Raw genomic sequence first — 22343 nt, 5'->3', positions numbered from 1 at the left:
TATCCCAACATATTATTTTGGGAACTCCATTTTTACATACTATTATACCCATTAGTCAAATTGACACTAATGGTATTCGTGCTCATTTTGAGGATAAAGAAATTATATTTGAATTTATCACAGATCCTCAAACTAGAATGCTGAATGAAGTCAAAAATATAATCTTAAAAGAAAATCAAATTAATTTTCTTAAAGAAGAAGTAGTATTTGTTCAAGTTGAAGAACAAATAAAAAAGCATAAAGACTTAATAAGTCAAATTGAAAATAAATTTAAACTCACTGTATGCAGTGATGTACCAAATACATTTTGGAATAGAAAACAACATATTGTTTCTTTACCCTATATAGAGGGATTCAACGAGAAAAATATTCCTACTAAATCTCGTCCATGCCAAATGAATCAAGAATACCTTGATTTATGTATAAAAGAAATACAAACTCTTATAGAGAAAAAACTAATAAGGAAATCATATTCTCCTTGGAGTTGTACTGCATTCTATGTTAACAATGCAGCTGAAAGAGAGAAGTTCCTCGTTTAGTTATCAACTATAAACCTCTAAATAATGTCCTTAAATGGATTAGATATCCAATTCCTAATAAAAGGGATTTGTTAAATCGTATTACTAATGCAAAAATCTTTTCAAAATTTGATTTAAAATCAGGCTATTGGCAGATTCAAGTAGAAGAAAAAGATAAATATAAAACTGCCTTTGTTGTCCCATTTGGATATTATGAATGGAACGTTATGCCATTCGGGCTTAAAAACGTCCCTTCTGAATTTTAAAATATTATGAATGAAATTTTTATTCCTTATACGGATTTTATCTTGTCATATATAGATAACATTTTGATTTTTTCTCATAATTTTGATCAGCATGTTAAGCATTTAGAATTTTTTAGAAATTTAGCTATTAAAAATGGGTTAGCTATATCTGCTCCCAAAATGAAATTATTTCAAACTCAGATTAGATTTCTGGGTCACAATATAGAAAAAGGAACTATTATTCCTATTGACAGAAGTATAGAATTTACTTCTAAATTTCCCGATGAAATAACCGACACTAAGCAGTTACAGCGTTTTTTAGGTGCATTAAACTATGTAGCAGATTATTATAAAAATTTAGCACAAGACACAGTCCTTTTATATGACAGACTTAAAAAGAATGCTAAGCCTTGGACTAAGCAACATACTGCTATTGTAAAAAGAATTAAACGAAAGGTTAAATGCTTACCTTGCATTCATCTTGCAAATATTCACTGGTTCAAAATAGTTGAAACAGATGCATCTAATATTGGTTATGGTGGCATATTAAAACAAGTTATTCACTGGTTCAAAATAGTTGAAACAGATGCATCTAATATTGGTTATGGTGGCATATTAAAACAAGTTATCCCCAAACCAATAAAGAACAGTTATTTCGTTTTACCTCTGGTAAAAGGGATAAAACTCAGTTTAATTATTCCACAATTAAAAAGGAAATGCTTTCAATTATTAAGTGCTTTTCTAAATTTCGAGATGATATTTTAAATCAGGAATTCTTACTAAGAATTGATTGCAGTTCTGCAAAAAGTATTATTGAAAAAGATGTGAAAAACTTAGTTTCTAAACAAATATTTGCTAGATGGCAAGCTGAATTAGCTATGTATAAATTTAAAATTGAATATATTAAAGGAGATTATAATCATCTTCCTGATTTTCTAACCCGTGAATTTTTACAGGGTACAAATGAGACGGAATAATCCCTCCTTTTCAGGGAGAGGGAGAGGAGGCTCAGGCCCAGCAAGTTCCAATTCAGGCCTTATAGGCCAAATGAATTCTGAAAGGAGTTATACTCCGTCTCAGCCCAACTCATGGAGAACGATTTCGAAGAAACATAATTCTTCGCACCCATCTCAGGCCTTTTATAAAGGCATAAATGATCTAATTGCACAGGAACATACTCCTGAACCCTTTACCACTATAGTAAAGCAAGAAACGGAATAGGTAGAAAAACCAACTTCTAATATTGTTCTGTATCTAGAACAAGAGGACGTTCCTCTAATGAACGATCTAGAAAAGTTGAGGCAGAGATATCTGCAGGATACATATTATCCGACATTAGCTTTAAAAGCAAGAGCCTGGATGAAAACTCTTCTGATGCAAAAAGGCATGGAAATTACACACTTCTAGACCACTGATAATCACAATATTCCTCCAAGTTTCAGTAAGTGTATTATTCGGGAAGTTATACTTCCAAGAAATTGGGCACTCAACCCCAATCAAGAATTGCCACTCGTAAAAGTTCAAAATACAAAAGAAATTTATAACTTTAATTATTGGGACTATAAACAGGCCTTTCATGAGGTATTCTTATATCAGAATCCAAAACAGAAGCATACTTGGCTGATAAAAATTTGTCCTGAAGCTCTTCAAAAGGGCGTTCCTACTTGGTTCTATAAATGGTGGGAAACATATGGTATTGAAATTGAGATTATTCCAGAACCCTTAATGAAGTTATATTCTTCTTGGGTAGATTCTCATCCTATTCTTGCACGAATGGACGAAAGCCAACTTATAGATGACATGTGCCTTATACACTTCTTTGCTGAAGTTGAAATCTCATGGATCTGGAATTGGTCTATTATTTGTGATTGGACCCCTTCTCATATGCCCGTCCTGAGAAGAAAATATTACTGCAGATGGTGGAACGGAATGTGCCTTGATACTAAGGTAAAGCAACTTGAAGAAATTATACAGAGAAATACTTCTGTTCTAGAGTCTCATATGACTCAAGAAATTAAAAAGGATAATACAATGATGAAAGTTGCCAAAATGATATGCCGAAAATATCCCCAAATCTCTGAATCAGAAATTAAGCAAAAATATTTAGAGCATTTCAAAAGGCAATTCTTTGAAGCCTTTGACGCAAGTGATACTAATAGTCATACTTCATCTATGGAAGAAGATACTCCATTGCCCGATGCACAAGACCCTGATGACCTTTGGGCCGAAATTTTTGATAAAAAATATATCAGACATTAAAGGGAAAAGCCCAGCTTCCTAAGCAGATAAAAATTCTAGATTGAGCCTCGGGGAGCCGTCTAGAATCTACTACTAATAATGCCACTTAAAGCAGTTCCTTCGATAGTGACGTGTTGACAACGACCCTTTGCATTGCTTTAAGAAAGTATTACTTTCGATATCTGCTTTTTAAGACTGCTTTAAGTGGCATTATTAGTAGTAGATTCTAGACGGCTCCCCGATGCTCAATCTAAAATTTTTATCTGCTTAGGAAGCTGGGCTTTTTCCTTTAAGGTTTGATATATTTTTGTCAAAAATTTCGGTCTAAACGTCATCAGGGTCTTGTGCATCGGGCAATGGAGTATCTTCTTCCATAGATGAAGTATGACTATTAGTCTCACTTGCGTCAAAGGCTTCAAAGAATTGCCTTTTGAAATGCTCTAAACATTTTTGCTTAATTTCTGGTATCAGAGCCATGTTTCTCTATTGTATGTCTGCTTAGATTTCATCTTACACCTAGAGTGCAACTAAGTTATTTACACCTACCTCTTACCACCGTTGGATCTTAGTTGATTGATCAAGATAAATGACTTAATGTTATGGGGGGACATGATAAATGACTTAATGTTATGGGGGGACATGATCAAATTTGTTTCCTATCTAAAATATTTCATTCCCTTTTATTCCTACACAAAATTAATTCCTTTCCTATTCTATTATTTACTTTTGTTTCTCATCTGCCTAACAGACTGTGTGATCCGCCTGACTTGTTTCATCTCAGATTTGGGAAATTTTAAATTACCTCATGACATTTTACTTACAAGATCCATCTCATAAATTAACTCAAGTGGCTATAAATCAATGGTGGGTGGCACATTAGCATCTGCACAAGTTTGTAACTTGCTATTATATTATGTACTTAGTAACATTAAATTTTCTCGTAGTCATGGAAAAGAACAAATGATGACACAATTTAAAAGCTTCAGCAGCTAACTATGGCGGAAGAAAATCAAGATTCCGTGAATATGAATCAGTCATGAACAATGTTCTAAAGATTATTATTAAAGCTTTAGCGGTTTTTAACCATGACGGAAGAATATCAAGTTCGAGACTATGCCAACATGTGTTTTGAGAACAAAGCAAAATGACTTATAAATTCCATGAATTGCTGTTGCTTTGTTCCATCTCAAATTTGCTAGAGGATCACAAAGTCTTTATATACAGTCCTTATTTTCAATGACTTGGATACACCAAAGATATAGTGTTTGAATTGTATGCTTCCATCTGAATGGATTATTCTGTAAACGGAATGTCTTTGATCCTAACCTCCAATAGTTGATCTGATGATTTCTGGATATAATGCTGAACATGTTTACTATCGCTGTTATGATTTGTTACAGCTCGGACATCGCATTCTTGCGACAACGACATTGCTTTCAGTTGGCAGTTTGTGGTTGGCTTCAAGAAAAATAGACATGCATCCTGCAGTGAAATCTTTAATCGGAAGTACACTAGGGATGGCATCAATGCAGGTAACAACTTTTCCCTGATGTTCATCTATTGTCCAAGTTTCTCAACATTTTAAGTTGAAAAATTATTTAACCCTAGTTGAGCATTATCCTTTAGGAAGAGAAACATCATTAACAACATTTTAAGTTGAAAAATTATTTAACCCTAGTTGAGCATTATCCTTTAGGAAGAGAAACATCATTATCCCTTTCCTATGTCCTTTTGTAGAATTCCCCTAGTTGAGCATTATCCTTTAGGAAGAGAAACATCATTATCCCTTTCCTATGTCCTTTTGTAGAATTCCTTCTTTGACTAAAAACATTGATTTTTCTTCTCTATAAAGACATTACAAGCACTCTATTACTGGAAATTCTTATAAGATTGCCTTTTTGTATCTATAACTTTGTCTTCACTAAGTTATTGACTATTTCAAACCCCTCTTAGAGATTGCTCAGCAATACTCAGGATTTCAAACTTACAAGATAAACAGAGTGATAATTTCCTAAAGATTAGTTAGCTCCTTGAACAGTGTTAATCAACTTAATACATTTTGAATAGTTTGTTGACAGTCTGAACTAAGAAAAATCCACCAGAATGTGGTTTAGCTTTTGTTTTTCTATTGGCAAGAGTTTGAGAAGTAAATTTCACTTTCACTAATTTGAAAACTCTCTGGTTTTGCTATTGTGCTACCATCAAGCGTTTGAGAAGTAAATTTCACTTTCATTAGTTGCAAAAATCACTCTGCTTCTGCCAACTTGTGATCTGTTCCACAATTACAGGTGACCCTGGGTATTTCGACACTTCTATATTATGTTCCAGTTTCTCTTGCCTCAGCCCATCAAGCTGGAGCATTGACTTTGCTGACGCTAATGCTTCTTTTAACTCACACTGTAAGAAAGCCATCTCCGACAATTCTTAAATCCTTGGCGTCGTCACAAAAAATCAAAGGGAAATCGAAGATTGTTGAGTGAAAGAAAGAGAAACCCACTTTATTTCTGCTAAGCATGAGCTGAAAGGAGTGCAGCATAACATTTTGAATTGAACTTGTGAAATTCAAATTACTTCTTCCTGCTGCTCAAAAAGTATCGATATTCGTTGGTAATGGAAGATGTACTGTCATAGATGCTAGCACTTTCGTGGAGAATAAATTGTGGCTCACGGTGATTTTGTTCTTGAAGTAAGTCCCCCCAAGACAATGTTATCTGTACCATTTTGTTTTGTATAGAATCATTTACTTGGGATTCATTAATTTTACCTTTTTTTCGAATTGAATACCGTGAGATAATTGTATCATCTATATATTTTTACTGAGTTAAAAGACTGCTACCAATCTACTTAAACTGCAATTGAAATAGTTATTTTCTTCAGGGACTGTAGTCTTGACTCTTGACTCAGTATGAAAGAATTTTTATGCGTTGATATCTCATATGCTTGTAACATAATGGTATTTTTGTCAGTCATTTACTTCCATAGTCCGTATCACCTGCCCGTATTCAAATGTTCTAATCAAATTTCTACTCCTTGACACGGGAATTTCACAATGAACCTGTAGAGATTTCTTAGACTCTGCGCCAATGAAACCAACTACTGCATTTGGTAGAGGATGATGCAAACAGCGAACTCGTATCTAAGTCAAAAGCAGAAGATTTAACAGCATTCATGAATCCTGAAAACAAAGCACAGCCATTTCATCAAAATCCGAATGGTCATCTTCATATGAAGAATATTTCTGCACCAAAGTGCAGCAAGCGTTACCTTGTGGAGCATAGTTACGGTTGTAACCGTCTCCTGATCTCAACAAATCATACAAAACCCTTTAGTTGACAATTAAAGGCAGCAAACTCAATCCAGTTTCTAAGTCTCACTGATCACAAAACAAAACCATGAACATGTTCACTACACAACAGCATCGATTCAATTCGCAGACAGTGGATCCTACTCCAATCGCACGGAGAAGTTACGTAAGGTAGCAGTACCAGATCCTGATCAGAATCACTCCACAAAAATTTCCCCCAAAAAAATCCAACATAAATTTTAAGGCTATATTGTCGAAAACAAACTTCCTAATTCCACTGTTTAGAACAGTTCATCAACTGAGCATACAGTTTTATATGAAAATACAAGTTTTGCAAAAATTGATATGCAAAGTAGTAACATTTAACGTCCCCGACCACGCCCACGGCCCCGTCCCAAAGCTCTCCCTGAAAGACAAGAAAATCGACATAGTAAGAAAGTACATCACAGAGAAATAATATCATGGAAGATGGTATTAAAAAGCAATACTATGTCAAAATACCTGCAGTTGGCTTCTTGGGCTTCACCCTAGGTTTTTCCTCAACTGATAAGGTCTCCAGGTTTAAGCTGTCAGGCAAGATGTAGTATCGAATGTTGTTACCCCTGACACTTAGATGATCGAGAGTAACGGGACTTTTCCCTTTCAGAGTTAGTTTTACGGTCTTCAAGTGGGTATTCATACTAATATCTACTCCTGTGGGGGAAAACACATAACTCAGGTAATTGTTACAGATCTAATTATCACTTGAAATACATTCGACATAAAAAGACAATATAAGAAATGAAAAACCAGTTGCTAGTGACTGACTAAGAGAGCACGCACATTGTGCAGTTGTTTTGACGGGTAATATCAGCATAGTATTATGCAAAGTTTTTGTTTTTCTTACATGAAAATGATGTCACAAATGAAAAGTAGTCCTCAAATTTCAGGCATCAGCAGGTGCATTGAGTTATAGCCGCCTGGAAATATTTTTCAGCTGGAAAGTAATAGGAGTCTTGGGCAGACCATAGAGAAAAAGTAAAGCAGAGTTAAGAGTTTATTGAACAACTAGCTAAGAGAAAAACCAAAATTAATGCACAAACAGACTTAAAGGCGAAAAAATTGGTTCCCTCGCGCAACTGATGATAACGTCATGTGAAAGGAATTAATACCATATGACATTCTTTATTTCCTCAGCCTAATAACTTTGCAGGCTCATCTAATACCAAATCTTTCACAAAATGACGAAGAATCACTTGAGACCTAAAATAATTTGGAAAAAAAATGTAATGAACAGGGAGACTAGATTGTAATTGATGATCTTGTGAACCAGTATAAAACTGATGAATATGCACTGATACAGTAGAGAAGCAGATAAACTAGTTATGCAAAGTCCTCAGTGGAAATGAGCTGGAAAAAAAAACCATGTAACCAAACCCAAATTTTGATGAAGGCTTTGTTCTTGTTGTTGAATTTGTCTACTGCATGTTGTTCAGAGACAAGTCCAAGAATATAGGGTGAAACTGATCATTCATTTAACTGGAAAATACCAACCATGTTTAACTAACTACAAGCAAATCACACCAACAAGTCATCTGATACAATACTAGAACTTGGTTAGCCATATGACATGGGTACTCCATTTTAATCAACAAATAAGTTATTGCCAAAAAAAAAAAAAAACTAAGCAAATAGGCTCTGGAACAAGATGAATGTAACATGGACTGGAGTAATGTTCCCTGTGAATTGATTCAATTTACTCTTCAAATTAAATTATGCCTTGAAAGAATAATTGTAATGCCCAAAGAAAGTCTTACCAGCCCCACTTTGTCTAGACATTTATAGGTTTGGAAAAATTAGTAGGCCACAGGCTGCATGAGCTTAAACTGCTCAACAAATAATGTAGATTCGCCAATTTACTTCGTGGTCTGTGTTGCAAGGATGGTCACTAATGGTTGATCTATTCACTCCTTACTCAAGTAAGGCATGTTTTTTTCCTTAAGCGCCTGTATAATGACTCCATTGCATGATCCCTCGTAGCCAGTAGGATGATCCAATCAAATACATTCTCCAACAAGAAGGATCTCTTGTAGAGTTGACTCCTGCTTTTACAACCCCTTCCAGGGGACCTGGCCAGCCGAACCCCTCTGATTAGTTAAGGAAGAAATCCTTTCGAAAAATTCCTTCATAAGGTTTGCTATTCAACCTGATCTAGAGGCGCTCTCGCTGATGCAGAAGTAACTGTCATTGACGCCATGTCTGCTTCCCTCAAAATCTTGGTCATTTCATAGGGGAGGGTTTGAATGCATTGACGATAAAATCATATGTATGTTGTTCAAATACAGATGTTGAAGCATAAATCATCTAGATTTTGTCCTAAAATTTATCCTATCAAGGATAATTTAGAAACAAATATGAGAATATGGATTTATATAATCAGAATTTAGTGAATTAATTCGAGAACCCATCTAGAATGGCCCCACACAGAATCCTTCTAAACATGATAGCTTGCCACTTCTTATCTGATCCATTTGTTCATTCTCTGTTTGGGGATAGAAATTTAGGCAAAAGTCTTGATATGCTTTGTGCAGCCAATATGAGGACGAACAAAGTTGTAGGAACGTTGCTGAAAAGAACTTAGAAGACTTTGATGATACTATATTTGCTTCTTTCTCCATTTTTTTTTTTTTATCTATAACATATTGCTTCTCCTATTGCATTAAGCTTTACCCGCAGTATAGCTGACAGCCTTTAGCCACTCAAAATTTCCCAATCTCTTGTGTTCTAGCTTAACACACTGCATGCCAGAGAGTAAGTATTCAATAAGGTATTTGACTGTTCAGATTTTATAAATGGACAAATTTTCAAAACCAACCCATTTAGGAATTTATTGTCAAAAAACGACCTCATTCAAACAAATTTGCAAAAACCGACCTGGTTTCAGCCTCTGCGCTAAAACCAGGTCGGTTTTTAAAAAAATAAACTCCCGTGAAGTTTACCAGCTTTTAATTAAGCTGCTAAACTTCACGGGAGTTCAACTCCCGTGAAGTTTCACAATTCAAAAAAATTATTTTTGAACTAAGAAACTTCACGGGAGTTGAACTCCCGTGAAGTTTAGTAGATTAATTAAAAATTCCGAAACTTCACGGGAGTTCAACTCCCGTGAAGTTTTGGAATTTTTTTTTTAAAAACCGACCTGGTTTCAGCGCTGACGCTGAAACCAGGTCGGTTTTTGCAAATATCCTAGAAATGGGTCGTTTTTTGCAAATAAAAACTCAAATGGGTTGGTTTTGAAAATTTGTCCTTTTATAAATTTCTCCTCCCTTCCTTTTTTTTTACACTGTTGGACAGCACCACATTCACTAAAACATGCCAAAAGTCAGCTTGTTGTTGTCTCATATTTTGAATCTACTTCTCAGCCGGAGATCAGAACAAACAATAGACTTGAAGCAAACCCTAAATTTCTCAATCTATCAAGCCTGTTCTTCAAAATTCTTTTAAAGCCTAGCCCTAGTCGTGCACAATAGTTCTATCCCCTGACTCTCTTCTATGCAGCCAATCAAAAAACTGAAACCAAAATCTATATCTTATATATTAAGGTTCAAATAAACTCACGAGGCCCACCAAATAGACTAATAGAGCTATGACATCCTCTAAGACTGTCATACAGTTGGTCGAGGATTTTATTGACTTCAGGCTTCAGCCGACCATTACTGTGAAAGCTCCGATAATAATGATGTCCTTCTCGCTGCCCATATCTTTGCCTTCTCTTTGACTTCTCTTTAACTTCTTTTTCCCATTTATTGAGATTCCAAGAACTTAGTCAACTTCATGAGGTTGAGACCAAATTAACTAGTGGGAACCTAACTAGATTGACCTCGTCCCTAAAAAGCAATCCTAGTTGATTGTCGCAATTCTCTCCTCCCCACATTGGGCTATATACATACTAAGACTATGTTTGGTTTGAGAGAAAGGGGGAGAAAAGAAAAAGAAAGAGAAAGTAAAAGGAAAGGAAAAGAAAAAGAAAAGAAAATGATATTCTTTCTATTGTTTGGTTAGAAAGAATATTGTAATGAAAGTTAGAAGAAAATACATATGAAAATCATTTTCTCTTGTTTGGTTACATTTATGAGAAAATGAGGAAGAAAATTATCACAACATAATTTTCATTCATACTTTTTAGAATTAGATTTAGATTTTAAACAGTTTATAAAAAACAATTAAATTAAATTGTGTTTCTACTATATTTTGAAAAAAAATTACAAGTTAAAACAGTTTATAAAAAACAATTAAATTAAATTGTGTTTCTACTATATTTTGAAAAAAAATTACAAGTTACCGAACATGTTTGCACAATCTTAACTCAAGAAAGAAAGTTGAATGAAAGAACCCAAACATATCTAAAGTAAATGTCATGATATTCCTAATAAATAGTATAATCCATTTCTAGTCACAAGTTCTATTACAATCAATTTCATATATAAAATCTTAACCAACAAATCATCTCTTACAATTGATTTCATTATAGAAGATCTTAACCAACAAAGTCTATTATAATCAATTTCATATAGAAGTCTTCACCAACAAATTCTATTACAATCAATTTCATATATAAAATCTTAAACAGAGAGATAAATCTGCCGAAGTCCTTGATTTTTGACTTTAGTGAACCCCTCAAAACATCAATCTCGCATCCTTCATCCTCTGAACTTAATTCAAAAGAAATTTAAATAAGTACAATATAAACATCAAAAAGTAGCATCTGATTGCACCCAAAAATTCCAAAGTGGACTATAATCTACGAATGAGATAACAAACCTTGCATAATTATAATAGCAGACAGAAACACCTTAATAACTAGATTAATTTCTCCTCCAGTGAATTTGGTAACTCCTGGTGCTGTGCATTGAGGACGAACGAAGATTTGCCATAAGTTTTTTTATCCTGCATTTTCTTTGGATATTTTAGCTGATAATGCTTATATTTGCCACTAATGTCAACATCAGATTCTTGAAGACATCTTGGTTCTTCATCGTTTATTTTTTTCTTACTGTGCTTCAACACAATTTATCCCCATTCATATGCAAACTGTTTACACGTTCTGGCTTGCATTTATTTGCTTATGGACATAACCTTTGCACTTTTACTTGAAACTTTAAGAAAAATTATATTTTTGAGGTATTAAGTATGAGGTGCATAATGTTATTGAGTAACTGAAAATAGATATAAGTTACTAAGAACTTTTTGAAACAAATGCTATAAGGCTATAAGCCACATTTTGGTTTAGTGGAAGTCTGGAATAAGCTAGAAAATTGCACGAAATGATGTGATTATAATTCAGAAATTTTGTTCACTCAGGTTCTTACAAAATAAGCTAGAAAATTGCACGAAATGATGTGATTATAATTCAGAAATTTTGTTCACTCAGGTTCTTACAGCACAGGTGAAGAGTGTTGAGATGATGTGATTATAATTCAGAAATTTTGTTCACTCAGGTTCTTACAGCACAGGTGAAGAGTGTTGAGGACTATGGCTACATTCTTCATTTTGGAGTCCCATCGTTCACTGGGTTTCTCCCTAGGAATGGTCAAGGTATGGAAAATTACCATGTACGGGTTTCCCTAATGATTAATGCTTATTTCCATTTTTCACCCATATTCATCTCCTAAAATTTTCTCCCTCTCTATCCTGTAATTTGTAACTTATCCTCTTTATTGTTTGTCCTCAGATTGAGGTGATTGTAGGAAAAGTAGTTCTCCTCAAGACATTATAATTAACAGAGATCAGTGGTCAAGAGAGGGAACACTTTAGTGATGAAAATTAACAGAGATAAGGTTCTGAATGGCAAATTTTAGTTATATTTGTTATTAAGAATTGGGCACATTTCTATGTATTAAACAAAGAAACAAAAAGGCCTATTTTATGAAAAAATTTTCCCTCTAACATTCACTTTGTCACAATTTTGGATCCTGGTATTTATACATGCATACTATGTATGTTTGCAGTACATCATCTATTTTTAAATTCAAATTTTGATAATGTGTTTACATGTGCTAATCTTCAGTATACATAGCAATGATGGGATATGGTCCTGAAGACAGAAGTGCAGTGTTGGAATTGACCTACAACTATGGAGTGAAGGAATATGACAAAGACAATGCATATGCACAGGTAATCCTTGTTTCCTTCTACAAATGACCAGTGTAAGATTTAGGATCTGTTATATTCAGATGTAAACGGTTACATCGCATACTTCTTATGGATACTTTATCGACACAGTCTTTTCCTTTGCGTCTCCAATTTTTTTATTATGACGGAATGTGGTGCACTTAGGATTTTTATGGTTGGCAATCGCCATGGTAATTCAGAAAATCACCTTGTCAACCACGCACTCCAAGAAGTTTTCTCAGAATAAGAACAAAAAGACAGAAATTACTCCACTTCAGCTACCCCCACCCCCCAAAAAAATCAAAATAAAAACTCTATGCTCATTAAACTCCCCTACTCTTCCGCTTCAACTCCAACAGCATAATCAAAATAAAAACTCTATGCTCATTAAACTCCCCTACTCTTCCGCTTCAACTCCAACAGCATAACCAACCTACTCCAATAAACACTCATTAACTTCCACATTAACTACTTGCAGAGCTACATGAACTCAAAGTTTTGATCTTTCAGACCTTGTGCCCCCTAATAGCTTATCCCACCTTCTCCACTCATTTACAATCACAAATCTAAATCCTAGATATGGTCCCAAAGATTCTTAACAAAACAGCCTCAATGTTTCTGGCTAATCCACGATTATAAACCAGATACTTTGAAGCACTAAATATAGGATATTTATGACATTCTTACTATCTAAAAGAAATATTGGATATTTTTCACACTCTTACTATCTAAAACAAACATAAACTGTTTATTGTTTCTTTCATATTAAATGGATATTTTTCACACTCTTACTATCTAAAACAAACATAAACTGTTTATTGTTTCTTTCATATTAAAAGAAGAGGCGTTGTTGACTACATATTGGGTAAAACAAACATAAACTGTTTATTGTTTCTTTCATATTAAAAGAAGAGGCGTTGTTGACTACATATTGGGGAAAAATTGCACCAAATGAAGGTAACTAAAATATGTCAAAAGTAGAAATTATTTTTTTCCCCTTCATTGCGGCATTTGCAATCAGAAAAAATATAAGAAAAGTTGTGGCATATATTGATTTCAAATTTAAAAGCCTATTCTATATGCCTAATGAAGTTTTTATTTTATTTTATTCAGGTAACCAACAAATGAGAGTCCATGAAAATTCTAGATTCAATCTATCATCCAATTACAGTGTTCTCACTCCTCAGCCCTACACCTTCATCCCCCAAATTCTTGTAATGCTATAGCAAACCTGGCACATGATTTATCTATGCAAGACATATCAAACAATTGTCTATTTATCTGCAACCTTCAAGCCTTTTCCGCAGCAACTATAGTCAGAGTTATAAAGCGAACATGATTGTTCTATTATTCCCACATCCAGTATAAGTATCTGTAAATGAATCTCAAGACTTATGATACAACAAACAATTGTCCATTTGTCTGCGACCATCAAGCCATTTTTCCAACTATTGTAGTCGATGTTATAAAGCCAACACAATTGTTCTATTATTGACACTTCCATTATAAGTATATCCTTCTGTTAATGCATCTCATGACTTAATATTATGTTCTCTTTCAGATTTCTAGATTGAACTGAAATGCAAGGCTACCTTCAGTTCAGCCATATGTTTATGGCTTATCATTTTTAAGATCAATTTCAGCATTTGATGATATGAACGGCACTTATTCCATACTATATATCTATTACCTATTACTATTATTAAAGATTAAAGATATGCCCTTTTTCGGTATTCTATCCCTATGGAAGTCTTGAATTCAAATAATTTCATGAAATGTCCACATAATTTACACATAGATAAGGGTCATGAAAATTATGTCCTATGTCCTGCTTAACTACTCCTATTAAATGCCTCTGCATCCTTAGTTCAATGTTTGATTTATCATCATGTTTCTTTAAAGAACAAATATCAAAGTCAGGTATACCAACATCAACAATGCACATGGAAACAAGCCATATAGATCTCGATAATTTGAAGGTATGTATGTTATTGATGAGTTTGTCAAGTTGAATTCAAACATGTTCATTCTAACTGTTTCATTCATGTTTTGTAATGTCTCTAGCTTTAATGTACACCTGATCTAACTTGTTGTCCTTGTGTTTATATTGTTGCAGGTTGGCTTGTTGTATGATGAGGTAGCATTACAAAATGTTCTAAACATGACTGCTGACAGGCAAAAGAAGAAAGGGAGATGTTGAGAAGAAAGGTTTAAAGTTTTATTTAAACATATTGCTTGAGATTGCACACAGCTTACTACTGTCTGATTTATGTGGGCGCCTTTATATTTTAAATATTTGTGCTATACGCGTTGAATGTCTTCAGTTATTGAGAAATTGGTCATTAGAGTCTCAACAGGTACCAATGATTGGCTTAAAGACGCCATTTTGGGATGGCTTGTTAAGACATGTTGCTGAAGATGTTCTAAAGCTGGCTAAGGTTGATCAACTGACATTTCCAATTGCTTGCTATTTGCCCTTAATTAAATTTCAAAGTGTGACTTTTAAATGTTTTAAACTATTTTTCAGGATGGCTTGGAAAGAATAAGTTACAAAGAAGCTGGATTTCTGAGAGTAAGTGGCTGAGGTGGTTAATTCAGGTAAGAACAATTACCAATTTTGTTTTTGTTGTCTGGATGACTTAAATGTGATTTTTATGAGTCAATAGGTGCTAGATTGGCCATGGCCCCTAGAGACATTGCATTCAAGGTAAACTTCTTCCTTCACGCTATGCAAGTATTTGTTCTTGCTATTATTGATATACTCAATTACTCATCACGATCACACCATTTATTTTCTTTTGAGAAAAACACATGACAAGTTAAACAATGTAATGAAGATATGATGATTTTTTATTGAATTATTGCTTTGATATAGTGACAATTTCATCTGGACAACACTCATTTCTCTCATTTATGAAGATTTAGTTTGGCGTGTCACCCATAAAAGTGTTTGATCTTTTTTTATGAAGTTTCCTCTAGAGAGGTGTTGTTTACAAAAATGACCGGGAACCTAAATCTAAGCAATCATATAATGAGATTTTGGAATGCTTGCTGGCCAGGTAGAATTTAATGACATCATAGATTGCAACAATGACTAAAAGAAATTCATTTTTTTTGTTGTCTATTAAAGTCCTCAAGAGTACTATTTATTCCAGTACTTTCTCACATAAGGTTTACATGTTTTGGCACATTTCTTTCTCTATAATAAGCTGAAAGTTACTTTAGGGAATTCATTCTTAAGTGTGCGATTTGCTCAAGTTTTAGGTTCAATGATTCTTTTCATACAAGTGGAATTATATCTCCGATTTGCTCAAGTTTTAGGTTCAATGATTCTTTTCATACAAGTGGAATTATATCTCCTTGTTCATAGTTATGCATTTTTCTTATATTCTATGCCATTCATACAAGTGGAATTATATCTCCTTGTTCATAGTTATGCATTTTTCTTATATTCTATGCCAGCATATGAAATTTATTTGTTGGCAGACGGATTTGCTATATGGTGAGGTTTTTGCATATGTTTCTTGTGTTTTACTTATATTTTAGTTTGTTATGGTTAAGCTAGGAGAACTCAAACTAGGAGAGTTACTGGACTCACCTCCCCCAGGACTGGATGAGGCAATTGCAATCTCATATGTATGATATTTTAGTCAAGCTGTTAAACAGAGATTGTTTTGTTTATTTTATTTTATTTTATTTTATTGGCAGAAACTTATGTTTTTTATGCATGTCAGATTTTTTTCTAGGTTATGCAATTTGTTGAATCACAAGAATACAATATTTTTAGTCATATAGTATGTGTTTGGATCTGCATCATCCTGGCTCTTATGGCTAAGGTACCCGTTTGTTGCATTTGACATAATCCTACTTGTTTACATGTGTTCATGTAATTTAAATGTGAGTATATAATTTCAGATACAGCACCTTTTTGATCTTATACCCTCCTGGCATCACAAGCGAGGTCGGCATGATATATATAGCTCTGGCCTACATCAAGGTACCAAAAATGTTTCATTTTAGATTGGGTTTCATCTATTTGCTATCATGAGGGAATGACTTCATCCTTTGGTTTTTGGTAATGGCAGGCCTCTGAAAAATACTTCATTAGGATGCCAAACAAGTGGAACTTCTCTTTCGATTATTTCTATGCAGCTATCATTGCTCTTGGAAATTATGTGCCAAGTATGTATCTGATATTTTCACAATCTGTGTGGTTGTATTGGTGTTCTCTAATCCCTAAGATTGTCTTCTTGTTGGCAGGGAGTGCTCTTGGTATAGTTGTGAATGTATTCCTCTGAAAAAACAGATTGCCAATGTTTTATGAATTATTGATTAAATGTTTTTGCTTTCAGCTGGGTGCTCATCTCAAAACGCCTTATTTTATGAAACGTGATAACAATGAACTTATTTGCATTTCTTGTTTGGTTATGTTCACCGTCTAAAAACTACTATAATACTTGTACAGACATTTGTTTAAAACCTACAGGGGTTTCTACTTTCAGGATTATTTATGTTGTAATAAGGATTATTTGTTTGAAACATGGATTAAATTAAATAAATTATAATAAAATGAATCAATAATAAACTAATAAATTTAAAAATTTACCACGTGCATTGCACGTGCAATCCAACTAGTTTATTTTAAAAGGAGGGGCTGCAGTACATTTAGGGAAAGTAATGGGGGCTGCAGCACAATAGAAATTGAGTTTTGGGGTCTTGAAGCAATTTTCCAAAAAAAAATAGTAATAAGAAAAGAAGGATTCAGATTAGAAGGTTTTCTAAGAAAAATTTATTTGATCTTTCGGATCATGCCATACCTTTGTGACTTTACGACGGATGCTCTTCATTTGAGGTATTAAACTCTCTTTATAGAAAAACATGCAACCATAACAAGCCAAATTTTTCTATGGTAACATTAATAAACAGTAAACATTACGGATAGGCATCTACAGAAACACACACGTCACCAGCTCCACACGCGTCGATCCAAAGACTTGAGCTTCTCACACGTGTGCCGTGCCATGCCCTCCCTCCCTCCCTCCACCTCTGTACATATACACCCCCATCGCATCCTCTCCCATACAAACTTCAGAGAGAGAGAGAGAGAGAGAGAGAGAGAGAGTATAAAAAATTAATGGCAGAGATCACGGGCACCACCGTCCTGTACGCCACAGTCGCCAGCGTCATCGTCGGCGGCCCTCTGCTGGGCATGATGGGCTTCGTTCTGCTGGCAACCACGACCCTCCTCCTCATCGCGGCGCCCCTCATGCTTCTCTTCAGCCCGATTATAGTTCCTGCTGCCTTTCTCCTTGCTGCTTCCATGGTGAGCTTTGGCGTCGCTGTTATCATGGGCTTCGCTGGGCTTTCGACGCTTACTTGGGCCTTTAGGAGTGTCGGGATTCTGCCGGGTGGGATTGGGTGGGTATCGAGGGAGAAAGTGGAGGGGGGAGGGATGGACTTCGGGGAGTATTTGAAGAAGAAAGGGGGTGCTTATGAGCCTAGGATTAGTTGGCCGGAGAGGAGTTAATTAAATTAGTTTAATTGTTTTTATGTGTTTATGCCTCTTTTTTTCCTTGTTATTATGTATTAATTAGAATGTAATGCTTGTTTTGTTTATTTGTTCCCCACCGGACCCCCGACACCCCCCTGAAGAATGTAGTTCAATATTAAAATTGTATTATTATTATTATTTATTTTCTCTTTTTGAGGTAGTGAATTCGATTGAATCTTTAATTATTGATTTTAAGCGTGCGACTTTGCGGGCATATTTATGAATTTGGGTAATTTGTTATGGATATGAGCTGAAGGAATGTTTGTTATCTCAATCAAAGTTTTTAATGTATTTTTAATTGTATTTGACAGCTCATGATTTCTCTTGACATGGATCCAAGTAGACTTAGATCTAGGATCCTTAGGAATCCTTGGTAAATTGCTAAAAATTTATACAAATAAGTTTAACTTAATTGGGTTTGTTTGGTTAGCAATGTGTTTTTGGTGTTGTGTTTTTCTAGAAAAACACATTGATGTTTTGTTTTTTCTCCTAAAGTGTTTTAAAAACACCGTTGTAGTTTTGAGAAGAGATAACACTAGCAAGTGTAGTACCAAGGGGTTTTGTGCTAAGACTTAAGTTTGGCTGTGAGGATGATCACAAGACAAATCAGAATCTAGCCAAAATCAAATCTATGAGGTAGATCATGATGTCAACGATTCAAGAGATTATTTTCCTCCTGATCTTCAACCCTAATTTTCCACAAATTGATGATTGAAATGAAAAAAAATCAAATCTTGAATTAAAAGTACAAACCTGCTCCCTTCTCCTCCTCTCCACCAAAATTTCCATACTGAAAATTAAAATCAAAACCAACCCATAATACAAAATAAAGCATTTTGAGATCAAATTTCTTCTAGATTTCATCAAATTGTTTCCTTTCAGTTTCTCCTCTCACGTCCAAACAAAATCAACAAAAACAAGGCTCATAGCCCTCGTATTAAACAAACCATGTGAACCGAAATTGGAAGGGGATTAGTGGGAGTTTTTTTTTTTTTTTTGGTAAATGAAAAATTTTTATTCATTTTCCCGATTTTTGAAATGAGAGCACAGGAAGAACCAGAATGGTCTGGCAACCAAGAACAATAAACTAATTATTTACAAACTATTTATTCTTTCTCTCAAATGGTCTGGAACTTTTTCTTGCAGCACTTTCATAAGGACAGAAATCTTCACCTCCCTCACAAGTTGATCGGGACTTCTACATTTTTGCTGAAAAATTCTTGAGTTCCTCTCCTTCCATATCCAATATATTGTTGCTGACAGTTTTTGCTGAAAAATTCTTGAGTTCCTCTCCTTCCATATCCAATATATTGTTGCTGACAGCACCATTCTTTTCATCTTCTTCATAAATCCTAGACCCTTCAGGTTGTTATTAAACCAATTCATCACACAATCTCAACCACATGATCTCCATGCAAAGCCTAACCATTCCATCATTTCATTCCAGACAGAAGCTGAGTATTGACACTCGAAGAAGAGGTGTTTTTTAGATTCAGGCCTGTTTGCAGAGCCTGTACACAATACACATTGATTCTGATTAGCTTCCAAGATCTTCATGCGATATAGCCTATCTTTAGTCAGCAGCCTCGAGAGGATGGCAAGCCACATTATCAAAGAGTGTTTGGGATAGTGCAAGCCCTCCCAAACTGACTTCGACCAGTTTACAGTAGCTGAAGAGTAAGAAATAGCATTGTATATAGAAGAGATTTGAATGTTACCATCTTTGAGACAGCTATCAAGAACACCTTGAATATTCCCCATACTTCCAAATCTGTTGATCACCAAGTCTCTCACTTTTAGGAGCTGGCGCCACATCCAAGAGTCATTTTTCCTCGGTTGAATTTGCCATATACTCTGATTTTGTAAATAGTTCTCATGGACCCATTTAATCCACAATAAATCCTTTTTAGCATGTATCATCCATAGTAGTTTAATACCTGCTGAATAATTCCAATACCTGGCAGTGAAGAGACTCAATCCTCCATGTTCTTTATCCTTGCATACTTCTGACCAGGAAACTAGATGTATTTTGCTCCCCCATAGGAAAGCAGAACACATTTTATCGATCTTTTCTAAAACCTTTATCGGAAGGATATAGTTGCTTGTCCAATAGATTTGAATTCCCATGATAACAGATTTTATTAGTTGGATTCTTCCCGCATATGACAAATGTCTCCTGTTCTGCCAAGATTGGAGTTGATCAGAGACTTTAGATATTAAAGGAGAGCAATCAAGAAAGGAGAGCCTCTTAGAGATCAGTGGCATGCCCAAATATCTCATTGGCAAGGAGCCCTCTGTGAAGTTTAAGAATGTGCATATTTGCACCTTTGCGTTATCATCAATACCACTCATGAGGATTGAGCTTTTACTAGAATTAACCTCCAGCCCTGAGACATTGCTGAATTCTTGAAAACAGCTATGTATCTTAGCTATTGAGTCCAAATCAGCTTTACAAAAAAGCAGCAGATTATCGGCAAATGTCAAGTGAGTAATATTCATTCTAGCACATTTTGGATGGTACTTGAATCCTCTGTCTGAGCTGAGGGTTTTCAGTTTTCTAGATAGATATTCCATACTTATGACAAATAAAAATGGAGATAATGGATCCCCTTGTCTTAGCCCTCTAGATCCCTCAAAGTATCCATGCAAGGAACCATTTAGTGATAATGAAAATCTAGGAGTTGAAATGCATTCCATTATCCACTTGATCATATTGCTAGGAAATCCAAGCCCTGTCAGCATATGTCTGATGAACCCCCAGTTTATCATGTCGAAAGCTTTCCTCAGATCAACATTAAGAACAGCTCTTGGAGAATTATGTCTTCTTCCATAGTGTTTGAGAAGTTCATGAGCCAACAGTATATTATTGGAGATGAGCCTTCCCTTTACAAATGCACTCTGTGCATTATCAATCAAGTACCCAATCACTTTCTGTATTCTTGCAGTAATGATTTTGGAAATAATCTTGTATATACAGTTGCAGCATGAAATAGGCCTATAATCAGCTGGTGATCTTGGGTTAAGAATTTTAGGTACTAGAGTAATGGAGGTGGAGTTAAAGGCACCAAGAAGTTTACCAGAATGGAAAAATTCCTCTATAGCTTTGCATATTTCATCTTCAATGATACTCCAAGCTGCTTTGAAAAAAGAAGCACTGAATCTATCAGGCCCAGGGCTTTTGTCATCTGACATTGTAAACACAGCCTGTTTAATCTCCTCCCTTGTGACAGGAGCTGCTAGCAAACTTCTTTGATTTGCAGATAAAATAGGACCATTTGCAATGACATTTGGATTAGGCTCATCACAGTTACCATAAGAACCTAGAAGACTTTTATAATACTCAGTTAGTTCATTGATGATTGTAGGCATATCAGAAGTTCTAGTATCATTCTCAATATAGAGGGATAGCACCCTGTTATGATGTCTCCTAGCTTTCATGATTGAGTGGAAGAATTGAGTAGATTTATCACCATGCACAGCCCAATTGATGCTAGCTTTCTGTCTGTAAAAAGATTCCTCACATTGTAGTAGAGTTGAATATTTCTTTAAGCATTCCTTTTCCTTGAGAATAAGATGAGAGTTGAACAGGTCAGTGCTCAACTTATATTGTGTATCAGTAAGCTCATGCTTGACTCTTAACACCTGCTTACTAATATTCATGAAGTTCCTTTTATTTAGCTCCTTTAACATTGGCTTGAGAAGTTTGAGCTTTGAATGTATCTTATACATGTAATATCCCTGTATCTCCTTATCCCAAGCAGATTTGACAGTAGAGAGAAACTCTGGGTGTTTTGTCCACATCTTGAAAAACTTAAAAGGTTTTTTCCCCTGGAAAATCTCATATTCAATTATCAAAAGTGCTGGAGAATGGTCAGAATAAGCTGGTTGCAAGAACTCTACTTGGCTTGATGTATATTGTAGGATCCAAGATTCATTGACCAATACCCTATCTAATCTGCTCCATATTCTAGTATCAGTCCCTTGTTTATTATTCCAAGTGTAGAAGCACCCCGTGGTCTTGATATGTGTAAGCTGACTAGAGGAGATGAAATTCTGAAAATCTTCAGTATCTGCCTCAGAAATTGGCTTACCACCCAGTTTTTCCTCATCACTGAGAATAGCATTGAAGTCTCCCCCGACTAACCAAGGGCAGTTTACTGATGATTTGAAGTTTTGGAGGTCCTGCCATAGTGACTTCCTATCTTCTCTATGGTTGAGAGCATAGACTATAGACATTAAGCAAGAAATTCTGCTGTCTTTTGAATGTATAGAACAAGTAATAAATTGCACTGAAGCTCTGACACATTGAACAGAAAGAATATCTTTATTCCAGAGGAGCC

At 34.9% G+C, this 22343-nt stretch overlaps 3 protein-coding genes and 1 long non-coding RNA gene across 7 annotated transcripts in view; all 4 read left to right on the top strand.

Annotated features, from left to right (window-relative positions):
* Positions 1–5643, top strand: part of LOC109840174 (cytochrome c oxidase assembly protein COX15) — a 33379-nt gene extending 27736 nt beyond the window's left edge. For 2 of the 3 annotated variants that reach the window (XM_020408714.1, XM_020408716.1), the window contains exons 6-7: positions 4402–4533; positions 5290–5643. In XM_020408714.1, the coding sequence (XP_020264303.1) occupies positions 4402–4533; positions 5290–5481 (324 nt within the window). In that variant the 3' untranslated portion in view covers positions 5482–5643. Of the gene's footprint in view, positions 1–4401; positions 4534–5283 lie in introns of all 3 variants that reach the window. The other variant, XM_020408715.1, reaches the window with a different exon arrangement.
* LOC109842167 (probable lactoylglutathione lyase, chloroplastic) lies at positions 9928–14031 on the top strand. The gene is made up of 5 exons (XM_020411073.1): positions 9928–9999; positions 11713–11727; positions 11780–11876; positions 12349–12455; positions 14014–14031. The coding sequence occupies exons 1-5, from the start codon at positions 9928–9930 to the stop codon at positions 14029–14031; spliced, it is 309 nt and encodes a 102-aa protein (XP_020266662.1).
* Positions 16222–16815, top strand: LOC109843384. Of its 2 annotated transcripts, none has more exons than XR_002247655.1 (3): positions 16222–16288; positions 16374–16449; positions 16538–16815. It is a non-coding gene; the product is annotated as an uncharacterized LOC109843384 (long non-coding RNA). The 2 variants fall into 2 exon arrangements; XR_002247654.1 differs by having other exon boundaries at positions 16259–16288; positions 16368–16449.
* LOC109842166 (oleosin S1-2) lies at positions 17587–17979 on the top strand. The gene has a single exon (XM_020411072.1). The coding sequence runs from the start codon at positions 17587–17589 to the stop codon at positions 17977–17979; it is 393 nt and encodes a 130-aa protein (XP_020266661.1).

Source organism: Asparagus officinalis, chromosome 5 (genome assembly GCF_001876935.1).
Source record: "Asparagus officinalis chromosome 5, Aspof.V1, whole genome shotgun sequence".
NCBI lineage: Eukaryota > Viridiplantae > Streptophyta > Magnoliopsida > Asparagales > Asparagaceae > Asparagus > Asparagus officinalis.
The sequence above is the reverse complement of the archived record's forward strand: the minus strand, read 5'-3'. Positions and strand labels throughout refer to the sequence as shown.

Bases quoted from the DNA above. Each gene is read 5' to 3' on its own strand.
- LOC109842167 (XM_020411073.1), top strand. From the start codon at position 9,928: ATGACATCCTCTAAGACTGTCATACAGTTGGTCGAGGATTTTATTGAC. The intron at 11,877-12,348 runs GTATGGAAAATT...GCTAATCTTCAG, and splicing joins TCTCCCTAGGAATGGTCAAG to TATACATAGCAATGATGGGA.
- LOC109842166 (XM_020411072.1), top strand. From the start codon at position 17,587: ATGGCAGAGATCACGGGCACCACCGTCCTGTACGCCACAGTCGCCAGC.